Here is a 16,346-nt window from a genome sequence, read left to right on the forward strand (position 1 = left end):
TCATTAAAATTAAATTAGTGTTATGTTTAATTGTTTCAATTATTATATTGTTTTGAGTTAAATATAGAAAATGAAGAGGTTAGTAGAGTTATGAATTTGTTTTAAAGTTCGAAGTAATTCACATTTTGTTTGTTAGGGATTCTTTGTTGGATAAATTTTAATAACGAAACATTTTTGGTACGAGCTTTGTATCATGGAATGCAACCACTTGTGCAAGGTCTCAAACTCCAGCAATTTAGCTTTTCTCTCCGTAGCTAGTCTTTTTGAAAACGGTTTATTTTTCATATCATAAGTCAAATATTTGCCACTTTTTGAATCAGTATCAAGGTGAATTCTGTACTAGGTGGAGTTATCCCATCAGGTGATTGCTACTTCTTAATGATTTCCAAACAACACCTTGGTTAAGCATGCTGTCAGTTAATAGAAATCAATACAAATTTTCTTTTAACTTGATATTCTCCAGCACGGCGAGTTGTGTTGAATTCACTTTGCCATCACCTTGTATCAAGATGCATCTACACACTGACATCCAAGGCAAATCCATACCAAGTGGTGGCAAAGCAAATTCATCAAATTCGCCGTGCAGAAGAATGTCAATTCAAAAGAAAATATTGTAACGAATTCTGAGGTTTTCTGATATTTATGCACCCTCTATCAACGCCCGAATCGCTAAACTGTTGAATAAATTACTCAAATATTCCATATTGCAAACTGGCCTTTATTTATATTACTTTGGGAGTAGTACTTCACAATTGTACTTCACAGCCAATAGCGTGTTTAAATCAAAACTGATGAATCATTCCTCAGTTTGCGCTGCTTTTATACTCTCTGTTGCCTCGTCCGCATATTTGTAGTAAGGTCGAGACGTTTCGCCTTCTAGAACTGTTGTATCTCCAGCTTGGTAATTGAGCTATATGGGTGTGAATGTGTGAGCAACAACTTCCGCTGATGACTACATGTGTGTGAGTGAGTTATCTCTTCGTCGCCTTCTATGTATGTGTTGCTAGCTTTAATGTGTACATGTACATAATAGTGGCTGCGTCATGTTTTTGTTGTTGCGGGATTATTTACTAACAGCTTAGTGATGCTAAAATTTGCCACAATATTAATTGATTTCGATTAACTGACATATTGTTGTACAAAGCGTTGTATGGAAAATAATTAAGAAGAATGAATCAGTTGTTGGGATAACAACACCTGGTACTGAATTCGCCTTGCTGACATCTTGCTGTACCAAGTCGATGTTTGAAAATTAACAAGAAGAAGCAACCAGTCTGATAGGATAGCACCAGCTGTTATTGAATTCGCCTCACCTTTCATAGATTCGCATTGAATCAGGGCACCAACCCTTAGCAAGAAAAAGCACTGACGCAACTGTTTAAACCATAGTTCGATAAAAAAAAGAAAGACTTATCAAAAAGCACAGCCGTTTCTGATAGAATATACAGTTTGGCTTCAAAAACTAGTGGACACTGCTTTTTATAACTCTGTTACAGCACTAAGTTTTTGATACGTCGCTTAACCATTGTTTTCTTTTCGGGTTTTTTTTTTTCTTTTAGTAAGAAAATGTCAAAAGCACGTATAAATCAGATGTGTGGATTGCATTTGCTAGTCGAATACGATGAAATACGATCAAATGAGTCATTTGGGAAATGCGATTTTTATAAGGAAATGCGCCATATTTGCAATTTTCCACCCGAAATGACGCATTTGGTGCTATATGATATGAACGTAATATTAGGGGTAGTCAAGGTACGATAACTATTTCCATATTAAACCCTAAAGAATTTTAAGCGAATGTTGCAGCAGTGCAAATCAAACTCTACAGAATTTAATATCATTTTCGAACTAAACTGAAAGGAAAAGGAACAATGACTTTTGCATAGTTTGCATTTAATTATATGTACAGAAAGGGTAACCGCTAAAGCGTTAGTTTTCCATCTCAATGGAGAAATCCCTTCTAATTTACAGCACAAAACGAAGCAACCTATATATCGCTATAAATGAACTTATTATCCCTGCAAAATCTTAATCGTTGTGCGAATTGATGTTGAGCAATCGATGGAACAAACATCGTTAGTTTTCGCTACGATTTAAAAAAAAAATAACAAACGATGTATAGGGCTACCGATAATAGTATCGTATTTGAATGGTTTATAGAAAGAATTTTATTAACTGGCAGGAAATTTTGCACACTAGAAATACATACATTAAATACGATGCTCTGAACTCACAATCTTGAAAGAGTAATGTGCAACAATTTCTATTGGAGTGAAGTGCAATATTATTGACAGAACAAAAATTCTATCGATACTTTTCAATAGTCTCACAAAAACTGGCCTCACTATCGATAGTGCCGTTGCAACTCTATTGAGCAATATTGCCAGCTGAGTAACAAAAACATTTGCTCTTTGACACCACATCATCGCTGGCAGCCACAATTTCGAAATTTTAAAGTACTTTATATTGCTGGTTTGGCATTTACACAAGTGAACTTACAGAAAGGAGGCTCTCTCTCGGCAGCTGAAAATCAAAATTTTCAAGTCACATATGGCGCAGAAGCTGGAAGACTGTCAATATCAGTTCAGAGAGCCGGGAGTATTCGAGAGAAAAGTTCTTTAAAATAGAAATCGACCCCTACGCATTGGCAACGTCGCTTACCGAAGAAGATTTAGTGAAGAAGGCATTCTTATCGGCAACAGGCTATGGCAGTCCCGACTCCGTTGCAAGAAATTGCAGTTTCCACAAAGCAACAAAGTAAAATGTTGCAATTTTTATGGAGGAAATCCTAAAATACCTTTCGGAAAGAAGTTGTCAAAAGTCCATGCGAATTTTCAGAGACCTATAGCTAGTACTTTGTGTAACTAAAATTAATTCGTCTATGAAGCTGCATTATCAAAAAATTCACGGAACTCCAAACAAAAACTTCATTATTTTCGTATAATTTCTTAAATTTTTGAATTTTATCAAGTGTTTGTAACAGTGGTTTGCCAAGTTTGCGTTACAAATTTATAAAAGTTTTTTATTTTAATATCGAAAAAAAAGAATTTAACTGACGAAATTTTAAAAAAAGGTCCGCTGCTATTTTCCCGTTCGCTGATGTACATACATCTTGGCAAAAAGTTTCGGAATCCTAGCTGGAATTTTGCACACTTTTCTTGTACACATTGCATCGCAATAACGGAACATTTATGAATATGGTATAAATTTCAATATTCTTCTAAAAGCTCTCTTGACACGTTCAAAAACACTTCGAAATATACTTCAAATCCTTTTATCTGACAAATAAAGAAACAAATTATGCAAAATTTTAGCTCATTAAATCTAGCTTTTTAGTCGTTTAAGTATGATCTCTAATTTTTAGAATATTTTTAAGTTATACTTTAGAAATTTAAAAAAATGTGACACAAAAGTCATAGGTTGAAAATGCAGTTCGTGTGTATGTTCGCTGGGAATTTTTAGCAAACTTGCTTTGAGTGGATTCGCTAGCGTTGTTTAACTTCGGAGGTGCATTTATAGGTATATATTGACGTATGTATGTATGTAATTTCATTTTTTTTTAGCTTGACATACATATGTACATATTAATGCGTGTTAATATTGTTAATGGGTAAGAATGGATACATCTCTGGAAAAATAATATTTAGTTAAAAATTTTAAACTTTTCGTTAATATTCTTAAACAAATCTTATTTTTTGGTATGTTTGTATGTATGTATGTGCATATGTATATGCTAATGTTTGTGCACTAAGGAAGTTTAATCTCTCTATATATATATATAATGAAGGATGTACATATGTTTGTATGCAACTTATGGACTTTGAAACCACTCCATCGATTTTATTCAAATGTACAAATAGCTCTACATCGACCCGGAGAGTGTTCCTGTGCAGTTTCTTTCCGGGAAGTACACCAGGGAGTGATTTATTTGAACCAATGCTATTTACTCCTCGATTTGCCTGAAATTTTGTTGAATTACGTACATAAGTATACACACCCATTTTTTTCTGAAGGCGTAATGCATTTTTATTGTGATATTGTGCACAGCTAATATGAAGAAAGTGCTTTACCAAAATTTTGAGTAGATTTATACTTCTCTGAAAATTAGATTTCCATTAGAGGAATATTGTATCAGCTGTACAAGGTAAATGAATTAACCTCGTATGACTGATAGATTTTAATCAAAACTCCCATTCTAATTGTTCAAAACAAAAATCGGAATCAAGACTCTAAATAAATCAGACGTTTCTGCATTTCTCAATCTGAATATTTAAAAGAAATATTTAGCTTTTAGTTCATATTGAATAACTTCGAAAGTATCCGTATATAAGATCTACGCTACAAAATACAGTCACACATTTACAGGCAGGCTAACATCAAAATATCAATTTCCACGTCATTTAAAATTTTGGTTTGCAATTTTTTGCTGTTTTTGTCCCCAAAACATTAAAGTATTTCTAATACTTGCGCTAAACATTAAAAATTTTCCAATACACATTTAATTTTTCATTACATTTTACATTTTATTTTAGACATTGAAATACATTTGTTTCTCTCACTTAATTTATTTGCTTTTAAATATAAATTCCCTCATTTTTTATCGTAAAAGATAGTTACATATGTAATTTATTAAATTTACTTTAAATTTCTAAACATTTAGCTCGGTTATTTTTCCTCCGTTACATATAAATCTAAGTATATATAGTAAATTTATATTCACTAAACTAAGACACTCACATTTACAAAAATATTTATTATTAATAGGAAATAATGCAAAACACAAATTAGAAAAATATGTAAAATTAACACTAAAATGTGACATAGTTGCCACATTATTTAGAATGCTAATTGTAGATTTTAATTGCATATCATTTTTCTTTTAATATTTGTGTGCATGCAAAATACATTTTTTATGCTGCTGCTTAGAGATTATGGTTGCGCATGCGCAATGCGCATTTTCATTACACTTCTTTTTTTATTTTTTTTGGCGAACTTTTTATGTATGTATATCTAGTGAAGTAATTTTAATGAAATGTTTTTAAAGCTTTTTCCAATATTATTTTTTTTTTCAATTCACTTTCTTATAAATTTATGCTTCATTAATATTCTACTCCTTCCTCTTACGCATGTGTCCTGAGAGTTTGTGCCACTCGTTAATCACCAACACAATTACAACAGTACTACAGCAACAACTCCTGTTCACTGCTGCTCGAATGATGATGATGATGGTGATGATGGTGGTGATGATGATGATGATGGTGGTGATGATGATGATGATGATGCGGTTCACCATTCACTGTGCGCAAAGGTGTGGTAGTTGTGCGCTGACAACACTCATCAGCTTGCTGCAAATCGCTATCACAATCTTCTTGCTGCTCTTGTTGAAGCTGTTGTTGCTGCTGTTGTTGTAGTTGCTGCTGCTGCTGAGCCACAGCCACGCTGCAGTCTTGCTGTTGTGCGCGCCTCAAGGTGCCCGACATGTAATCAAGCGTTTTTTCAATGGCTCGCAAACGCTTCTCCAAAGAAGTCGTCGCAAGGATGTCAACCTATGACGGGATAGAGAAAAGAGAGTGCGAAATTAGTTGTGTTCGACTGAGTAAAGAACGTGGTAACACTTACTTTCAATTGCTGATTGAGCGGCAACAGTGCTATGATCCACCAAGCCCACGCTGGTCCATCAGCTATAGTTTCCCAATTTTCTTCCACCGCTGGCATTTCGCCTAGACTCTGCAAGATTTCTTGCTTCAGTTCGGTGCTAAGACTCTCAAACCATTCAATTGCTTTTGACAACACCACCGCATGCATATTATTCACCGTCTTAACCATTTCATCTGGTATCGTCTCATCATAAATATATTCCACTTTTGCTGTCTCATAGCCATCCTTCTCGTTGCGCGCCAATATCTTGAAACGCTTGCAACCCACTGTACTCAATATCGAGCAGCCATCGCCAAGTAGCACACAATCGCGTATATCCAACATTGTGCCAATATCAAAGTAACGCGTTTTACCGTTATTTGGTTGCACAATACCAAACTGCTTTTCACCGGATTCAACAGCGCGTCGCACCATCAAACGATACCGCGGTTCGTAGACAAAAAGCGGGCATGGTACATATGGAAAAGCTGTTGTACAAATGAATACTGGCACAGATGGCTCCAAATCGATCTCCTGACGAAACCGTTTTTCGTAAATTTCTGGAATGAATCGTTTCATTGCGGCTTCAAGAAATTTGGTTACCGGCCGCTTGGCCACAACAAAGGGTACAGGCGAGGTTGCGCCCTGATACATAGCATTTGGTACATTTGGTTCGACAAGTGGCGACATACACAATGGGCACGAGGAGCTGTAATCCATGCAACGATCCAAGCATACCCGACAGTAGGTGTGACCACATGGCGTTACGACAGGCTTCCAAAATGTGCGGCAGCATAAAACGCAATCGAAATCACTGGCGTCCACAAGATTGGGCGATACATGCAGAAGCGGTTTTTGTGGTGCGCCATTCGCCAAATCGAGTTCTGCGGGAAAACAAAAATTAAATTAGAGTTGGGGTAGGAAAAAAGTATTTAGGGGAACATTATGTGAAACGCAGCGTGACGAAATGAGTCACTCGAATATCGTGTATAGTAAAATTCGATAATTTAAGAGCCCTGACTTTAATGGGTGACCTTTAACGTGAGTGCTTTTGAGAATTATTGTGCAATAAAAAATTCACAGCGTTATACAAAATCTGGCCCTTAATTAATGTTTTATGACTCACTTTTCAGTCGCTGTAGCTCTTGCTGCACCCGCTCAAAAGTGTTACGAAAGAGCGCGCTATAATGTACTTCTTCCAACGTTGAACTCAATGCGGGCACGAGCTCTTTCTCTTTTTGCGTCCATTTTCGTCGAAAATGTTTACGCGTTGTCTGTCGTCTTAACTCAATATCTAAATGCTTTTCCATACCCCCATAGATTGAGAAACGTTTATCCATTAGAGTGCTACCAATACCAGCAAAATATTCTGTAATATTAGCACTGCGATTGCATCCATCATCTGTAATATGGCGTTTGTTAACAATACCACTATTTATTGGTGTCAAGTAATCACTATCAGCGATTATATCACATTTACTATCATCACATGGTATAAATTCGTCTTCGTATGAGCTCAATTGATCACCGTTAGCATTGCTGAGTAGTGTGATTTGTTTTAGCCGACGCAAATGTTGTTCCGTTGAAAGTAGCTTATAAGGAACGGCAGAGCCTGATTTGTAGGTATGCTGTAACAGCGATTTACTTTTTGGAGTTTGGGCGAGAAGTTTCTGCAAGTTCTGTAAGAGAGGAGTGAATGTCGTTAGTATTTGTTTGAAATTAATTGGTATTTATTTGGTGGCGAATATTATCACTTTGCTGCTAATAAATAAATGCACAACACCAGCAAAAAAGGAAGCCACACATACATGTAAACAACAGCTAAGAGCGCAGAGAATACTTCAGATATATATGAACAGCATATATACAGCAATAAAGAGCGGGTATGATCTTACAAAAACTACAGATATACATGTATGTAGCCAAAGCCGAAATGAGAAACAGGAACGAGAAATAAATAAGGAACTATTCAAGGCGGAAGTTTGCGAAAAGTCTAGACCCTGATAGAAATAGGTGAACGAGGCAAGCTAAGAGTTTGAAAACAGTGCAATCTAAGTGATGGCAACCAGTTTGAATTTGAAAGTTGTAAGTGAAGTCCGCGAATAATTTAATTGTAAAGAGGTTTTACTAGTATTTTTAATAATGACAATTTTGCTGTACTGAATGTTTGAGTTATTTATTTGACATTTCAGCGATTCGAAAGTTAACAGAAGGTACAGAATAATGAAGAATTTCCCTGAGTTCGCTAGAGTTCGTTAAACGAAATCTTATTTCATTTAAGTTTTTGGTTGGAATTCCCACTGTAAAACTGTCAGGAACATCATGGCTTTCCGTTCCGTTGATCTAATGGGTATGAATCCATCTAACTACGCGGAAGACTAAATATTTACATGAATTGAAAAACTTTTGTAAATAATTGTTAAATTTTATTTCGGTCTTACCTTTGCGAGATCATGTTGAAATAGTTCCGAGCTAGTGAGCAAAGTATCCTTATCAAGACTTATGGCCAAACAATTGTCGTAGAGAGCCTCATCGCAACGTCCGAGTTCACATAGAGCTAGAGAGCGTAGGTAGTGAGCCTGTAAATAAAAAAATTTGATATTACGCAACTTAACAGACAATTAAAATTTTATTTCGTCATTCATGCTAACCTATATTGTTAAAACTAATTTTAGTTTGGCGGTACCATATCCCTGAGAAGAAAACAAAAGATTTCTCTTATCTCAGCAATTATGTGAAGCGGTACCGAGAAAGAGGGGTATTAAACAAAGAGAAAATGGAGCGGTAATTAAAGAAAAAGTTGGAGTTTTGCGTGAGTGTGATTGAGATTTAGAGTGGTTGTGTGAGTGAGAGTCGAAAATTCATAGCGAATTGTTGGCTGGTAGAAAAAGATGGCGGGGAAGGGAAAAATGTAGGCAAACCAATTTTAGAGTTATGCAAGAACATAATTGATAAAAAATACTAAGGAAATGAAGTAGCAGGGGTGAGCGCAATTGAAATTGATGTAGAGATAGTATGGGCTTCAACCCCTCTAACCTAGCGGACTGCCTTACAAACCAGGTTGGAAGAACACGATTTTTATATAACTTCTTACTGCTAAATACATATATGCTACACTACGTTCCCCTACTCCCAATTTGCTATGGAATCGTAACGTATGATCACGGATCGAAAGCTATTTTTACTCAAGCGATAAAAATTAGGCTATCCAAATATAACAAAACAATAATATATTATCGATATAGTGAGTACGCATTGCCCCTAGTTCACATATTTCATTAATCCGATAAACCATTTCGGAGGTATTGTGATTTTGAAAACTGCATTCGATCACGGGTCGTATGTTACGATTCGGCTCCTGCTTTTAGTTCAAAGCTTTTGTATCAATAACGCGCTTGTCCTCAATGAAACGTAATGAATTTTTTTTTTAATTTATATGCAAATATAATTTTATAAGTACTTACTTTTGCTGAGGTATATCTTGTTTTCAACGCATTCTCAACATCTGCCAGCGAGCTTTGGAAATGGTTCAATTTGCGCAAAACTTCCGCCCGTAGTAGTAAACTTTTGAAATTTGTAGGTGCTGAAAGTAAAAAAGGGAGAAAATTTAAAATTAATTATAAAAAAATTTTAAGGTAAATAAAAAAAAAAAAAATAAGAAGAATATTACATAAAATCCATGGATCATGGATGGTTGGCTCATCTCATCAGCTGATTTTATTTATTTCATTGCATGGCCGAAGGGATTGTCAAAAGGAGATGGCAAACTTAAAATGAAACCAACACATTGGCAACATTTTCTTACACATACAAAAACTGCTAAATATTATGTTTCCATTCCATACTATTCGCCCCAACACCAATACACAGATTTTGACAATTTGAACAGACATATTTTGTTGCTTTAATTAAATTAATTTATCTGATTATTTTTGTTATGCTGGAGTTCAACCACTTAAATATCCAAGCGGTGGTTCGTTCGTCTACAAATCCATAATTTAATTTTTTTTGCCAAAGACTTTGTAACAACAATCTGTTGACAAGACAACAGTTAACGTTCGAACTATTTTCTCACTTTTGACAAATGTCACTTTTGACATTTTTCACTTTCGTCAAGTTCAAATCGAGCTCAATGACCTTAAATTAAGCCATTATTTAATATATAAGAATGCACGGAAATGTAAATATAAAAGTTTACAATTGCCAAAAGTGACAAATAAAATAATCAAAGATCCTAATGATGTTGTCAAAAGTTTGGTGTCACCTTGTAAAAAAGTGTTGCTAATCAGAATACAAAGTCAATTATTAAAACATAATACGTACGCCTAAAAGTAAGCTGAGTAATTACGTTAATTTTTGCTTCTTTTCATTCATAAGAACCTTTCTCACCCATGACGTCCACAATCATTAAAAAAAAAATAAATAAAAATTTAATTAAGCAGTTTCGGGTGACCACAGAAAATGTCACTTCAAATACAAACCTAAGATAATTTTTACTAATTTAAATAGAACTGTCAAAATAATTGAAAAACTCCACTAGCCGCGCGTGAGTATAACACATACAAACAATGCCCCCATGGTGCGGTTGAACGTGCCAGGTGTGACGCGTAAGTCTTTTATTAGTGCACAAAGATACACACATAAGCATATAAAATTTTACAACGCTCCACGATTATCATCAATAAATGCGCTGCCAATATTTCTGAAGCACATATGTAGACTTCGTTGGTACACGCGGCACGCCCCTTACAGACGAGGTGGGTCCAATGTTTGCAGTGTGGCGGTGACGGCAATTAACAAACGTTTTGACGCGTTGCCAACAAAAATCTATAGGAACCGTGAAATGTTGTGGAAAATTGTACAATAACAAATAAAAGCAAAGTCTATATGTAAAGTACTGTTAAAATGTATGGCCACTTATGCTTGCGAAATATTGACAAAATCCATTTCGTACTTATTACGCTAATGATAAACATAGATGCGGCATACACATTTAGATATGTATGTGTGTAAGCTTTTGAAAAAAATTGTTTTTAAAGTAAACAATTAAGTCACTTAGAAAAAGACGGCGCCTGCTGTGTTATGTTTAGCTAAAAACAAATACGCCCAAACAGACATGCTGGGGCTATTCATTCAAAATTCATGCTCATCCACGCGCCATTTAGTTCTGCGTGCTAAGCAAGCGGACATATCTTACATTTTATACTAAGCAACGTCAGCAAAGCCAATTGTTGTTGTAACCAGCGCACAAACAATCGTAAAGCTAATTTTGCATTTATTTGAATTTTGGCAAATGGGTTGCAGACGTGCGACACTCAAAATGCGGGTGTGCGAACTTGTAAATTGGCGGTAATCAACAATCAGCATGACATGCGTTAGTGTCACGCAACTTTGCACAAATTTTTTAAGTTTGTTTTTGGCATATATATGTGTTTCGCGAAAAACAAGCTAAGCGCCATCGATTTGATTATTGCGCTGCATAACAAATGGGGCCCTTTAAGTTGCGCGCGCCACCACCATGCAAGCGCTCATCATAGTAGTATGCTGCCGTAAGATATGCCTATATATTACGTTGGCTCTTGATTGCATCTTTGGCAGGGATTGCTGCAACTATGCGCGATTGCACAAGCGAATGCCGCATACCGTTGTTTTGTGTGTGTGTGTTGCGCGCTGTCTTAGAGCGATGAGCGCGCTATAAGGCGCCTGGAACGTTTTGGAGCAACGCCGCGATCAGTTGTGGCGCGCACAGCGAACGTATCGTTATACTGAATTTCAATTTTTCATTGGCGATGAGTTACTTATATATGCATTTCTTATTTCGTATTTTTCTTTGCATTTAACGTATTATTTCATTTAATTTTCGTTATCCCTATTGCTTACGTGCAGAATGGCGCGCCTCAACCGCTTGCCCATATTCAACTGGTTCATGACGATTTTTCTGTTATTTAAGATTCAATTTATTATCAGACCAATTCTAAATATTCTCGCGGAATTTTGTTCTCGCGGATTTTTTTATTCCCGCGGAAAAATTCCTCCAATTCTGTTCTCCTAGAGAGAACAATAATTGGGGAATAGGAATTTCGAATTTTCGAAGTCAGCTGTTTTGTCAATTGAAATTTCGTTGCACATTTCTTATTTTGTTTAAAAAATTTAAAAGTTTAATTATTGTTGCAAATTTGTTGGAAATTAAGAAATAAAATATAAACATTGCACAGTATTTATTGCATTTCATGTGGTATTCACTGAAATGAGTAATGAATTGGTGCCACAGCAACATCAACAGCGGAACATAAGAAGAAGACGGCCGCATAACACAAATCTGCCGGAGTTGCCTGCTTTCATTCAGTAAAGCAATTTTCTGGCGGCCAATTTGAGTTGAATTCGTCCTTCATCATATGCCAAAATCTATTTAAGCCTTCTTAAAAAATCCTTGCCCAATTTCTGGATGGCTGCATCAAATATGCGAAGATCTCTTCCGTTACTTATGATATACTTTTCGACTTAAATTAAAGAATATTGTGGTTGTTGTTGTTGTTGTATTAACAGTGAGAATATTGGGGTAGAATGTAAATACATATTTTAGCACAAATTTGTACAAATAAGTGTTCTTTCGTAAAATAGCCAATTTCCTTTAACTATTTTGATGCATTCCCTTTAATTTAACTAGTGAAAAAACTCCTATGAAATGGCAGAGAAATCTCCCTCTCCCTCACATTCATAATACCTACTTTTCTCCCATAACCGGTTTCCGCTTTTTCGAACATTGTTCAGAATAGGAGGAAAGGGAGAAGTGAAAAAACTCACAAGGAATTTTTATTTAGAATACGAGGAATGGGAGAAGGGAAAAAACTCGCACGAAATTTTCGTTCAGAATTGGGCTGTATGTCTTTCCAATTGATTATGGCGGCAAATAGCAAGCAAGTACAAAGTTGTTTTTATTATTGCTCTGTGTGGTTGTCTGTAGTTTTTTTATGCAAATTTGCCATTTTTTTTATGTAAATTGATTGCAATCCGTTTACGTAACATAACAGGAAGAAAGCAACAACGCAATTTAAGTTCTATAAAAAGTAGATTCCAATGCGGTTATAATTTGTACTTTTTAATGATTCTATTTATCTTGAGTAAAACAATTAAGCGAGCAATTGGCTCAATTTGAAGAAGCAGCTTAAAGATTGCGAAACAAAATAATTAAATTTTTTTTTTTTCATTTAAGGGAAGGCAATAATAGTCGTAGTATAGGCGGAAGTATAGGCACCATAATCATTATTGGAATACTTAAGTAAGTAGCAAACGTAAGTAGGAAGCACTCAATTTTCTCTGGAATGATTTTGTGTAGTGGGTGACTGAATCTTTTATGTATATATATTCAGGGAAGCAGAATGTTTCTCTCGAGAAGCAGAATATATAATATTTAGAAAATTTGAGTTGAAAAAAAAAAAACATAATAAATAAATAAAATTAAAAAAAGGCAAGGAAGTATTTAAAAGTCCATATATAACAATAATCGATAATCGACATAAAGCAGTAACATTCATTGGTTAGTTGTTGTGCTTCTAAAAATAGCACAATGCTAAATCTTGTTCGAAAAAAACTGGCCAAAAATAAAAAAAGCTATGCTTTGGTACAAGCAAACATTCAAAGCATGTGTGGTATTTAATATATAAATCACTATTTAATAATAAGCACTATCTATTTTTATAAAATATTTTTATTTAACCGCTCCTAAAAGTATGTTACAAAACGTTTTTAAATATTTCAACCAAATGAAAATTTTTGAAAGACAATATTTTACAATTGAAAAATAAAAATTAACAAGAACAAAAAAAATTCAATTTATTTAAAGTAGGTACATTTAAAGTTGAATATAAATATAACCCTGCAATACTCCCCCTTCCGGAGATTTAATGTTAAATAAATTAAAAGTAACTTTCTTTTTTGTTTTTGTGTTAGGTATCTGTATTTTATCAATCATTGCTGGTTTTAAACGATCAATAGGAATAGATTTAATTTCATTGTTTATTTCAATTTTAAAGTTTTTAATATCTTTTTCAATAACTCTATAAGGACCTTCATACGGTTGTTGCAAGGAATGTTTATTTATTACACGTACAAAAACAAAATGACAATCTTTTAAATCTTTTGAAACAAAAATACCACTAGAATTTTGATGATGTTCCAAATTTGATTTAAAATTTTTAAAATGTTCACGCAAACTACTTAAAACATCCGTTGAAGTTATATTCTCTGTAGTTGAAACAAATAATTCACCAGGTAATCTTAAATTTTGTCCATAAACCATTTCAGCCGGTGTTGCTGAAATATCTTCTTTAAAAATCGATCGCAAACCCATAAGTACTATTGGTTACTCTTCATACCAATCTCTGGATCCATTCCTAGCCATTATTGAAGATTTAAGCTGTCTATGAAAACGTTCTATCATTCCATTAGCTTGGGGATGATAAGGAGAAGTTGTTTTTTGATGACTTCCAAGAAGTTTGGTTAATTCTGAAAACAAGTTTGAAGTAAATTGAGATCCCTGATCTGTTGTTATTTCTAATGGAACTCCAAAACGTGAAATATATTCTTTAAAAAATTTATTTACAACCGTAACTGCAGAAATATCTCTTAGTGCGAATGCTTCTGGCCAACGTGTAAATCTATCAATTATAGTTAATATGTAACGATATCCTTTTGAAACAGGTAAGGGTCCAACAATATCTAAGTGAATGTGTTCAAATCTAGATTTTGGAATTGGAATTTTCATAACTGGAGATTTTGTATGACGATGTACTTTCGATTTTTGGCAACTTATACATTCTTTAGACCAAGTATTAATATCTTTATTCATTTTAGGCCAAAAATATTTCTTAACTATCAAACGACGTGTAGCTCTACTACCAGGATGTGAAATCCCATGTAACATATCAAATATTATTTTTCTTAAATTGTTTGGAATGAAAGGCCTAGGATTTTCTCCTGACACTTCGCACCATATATTAAAGTTAAGAACAGGAATTTTTATTAGTTTCAAATTTAAAAATGTTTGCTCTGAGGTAAGTTTGCTTAATTCACTGTCTTGTTGTTGTTCACTTTGTAAAATTTTTAAATTAATGTCCGAATTATTAATCTCTTCTACTTCAAACGCACGAGATAATGTATCAGCTACAACATTTTCTTGTCCTTTAATATACCTAATGTCATTCGTAAACTGAGCAATGAATTCCATATGTCTAGTCTGTCTTGGACTGCGTTCTGTTTTTGAATTTAAAGCAAATACAAGAGGCTTGTGATCTGTGAAAACTGTAAATTCACGTCCTTCTAGAAGGTAACGAAAATGTTTAATGTTCAAATAAATAGCTAATAGTTCCCTATCAAATGCGCTATATTTAATTTCGGATGGAGATAATTTCTTTGAAAAGAATGCAAGTGGTTCTGACTTATTATTAAACGTTTGATGTATGACACCACCTATTGCCGCACTTTCATAAACTTCAAAAAAGGAAAGTGGGAAGAATATAAATCTGCAACAGACAGCAGCTTTGCTGCCCTCCCTATCCCGACTGATGCCCGCCAAGGGGAGCGTGCCTTCCGTAAGGTCATTGAATCCGCCTCGGCACATTTCATTCCCGCCGGGAGAATTCCCGAAATCCGGCCCCACTTCCCGGCGGAGGCCGCGAGCTTAGCGAGGGAACGCGACCTCATAAGACAGCTTGATCCAGGCGACCCCCAAATAAGGGATATAAACCAACGCATCAGATTGCTTGTGGACGAACACAAGCGGGCGAAATGGGAAGAGCACCTAAGAGGTTGTAACCTCTCTACCGGTGTAGGTAAACTTTGGTCCACCGTAAAGTCCCTATCGAATCCGACTAAGCACAAAGACAAAGTTTCCATCGCCTTTGGCGATAAGGTGCTGTCGGATGCGAAAAAATGCGCGAGCGCTTTCTGCCGACAATATATAATGCATCCTACGGTCGACAAAGATAGACGGAGAGCCAATAGACACGCACATAAACACAAACTCAGCGCGTCACCAATTACCATCACCGCTAGAGAGGTTGAGGACGCCATTGGTCGCGCTAAACCATCAAAAGCAGTGGGCCCAGACGGCATAGTCATGCCGATGCTTAAAAACCTAGGGAAAGAGGGTTTCAAATATTTAGCGCATGTCTTCAACCTGTCTCTTTCCACCTTTGTCATACCCGAGAAATGGAAATGGCCAAGGTGGTCCCGCTACTAAAGCCTGGGAAACCAGCTAACGTAGGTGAGTCATATCGTCCGATATCTCTCCTATCGCCAGTGGCAAAGACGCTTGAAGCCATTTTGCTCCCTTATTTCCAAGCACATTTGCAGCTAGCCACTCATCAGCATGGCTTCAGAAAACTCCATAGCACTACCTCCGCGCTAAATGTCATTAGCACCCAGATAAATTGCGGTTTGAACCAATATCCCCACCATAGAACAGTACTCGTAGCGTTAGACCTATCAAAAGCTTTTGATACGGTCAACCATGGCTCGTTACTGCAAGACCTGGAAGGGTCCAGCCTTCCCCCATGTCTTAAAAGGTGGACCGCAAATTATCTGGGTGGTCGGCAGGCATCGGTGCAATTCAGAAACGAAACATCAAAACAAAGGAGAATTAAACAAGGGGTGCCACAGGGTGGTGTCCTATCCCCGCTTTTGTTTAATTTCTACATATCTAAGCTACC

At 35.6% G+C, this 16,346-nt stretch overlaps 1 protein-coding gene across 6 annotated transcripts in view; it reads right to left on the reverse strand.

Moving 5' to 3' along the window:
- Nucleotides 1-4,497: 4,497 nt before the first annotated feature.
- LOC137253401 (uncharacterized) overlaps nucleotides 4,498-16,346 on the reverse strand; it is a 144,483-nt gene continuing 132,634 nt past the window's right edge. For all 6 annotated transcript variants that reach the window (XM_067790249.1, XM_067790248.1, XM_067790246.1 and 3 more), the window contains 5 exons: nucleotides 9,102-9,220; nucleotides 8,079-8,216; nucleotides 6,764-7,316; nucleotides 5,620-6,521; nucleotides 4,498-5,546 (listed from right to left, as the gene is read on the reverse strand). In XM_067790249.1, coding sequence (XP_067646350.1) covers nucleotides 5,181-5,546; nucleotides 5,620-6,521; nucleotides 6,764-7,316; nucleotides 8,079-8,216; nucleotides 9,102-9,220 — 2,078 coding nt within the window. In that variant the 3' untranslated portion in view covers nucleotides 4,498-5,180. The remainder of the gene's footprint in view (nucleotides 5,547-5,619; nucleotides 6,522-6,763; nucleotides 7,317-8,078; nucleotides 8,217-9,101; nucleotides 9,221-16,346) is intronic.

This window comes from Eurosta solidaginis, chromosome 5 (genome assembly GCF_040869045.1).
Source record: "Eurosta solidaginis isolate ZX-2024a chromosome 5, ASM4086904v1, whole genome shotgun sequence".
Classification (NCBI taxonomy): Eukaryota; Metazoa; Arthropoda; class Insecta; order Diptera; family Tephritidae; genus Eurosta; species Eurosta solidaginis.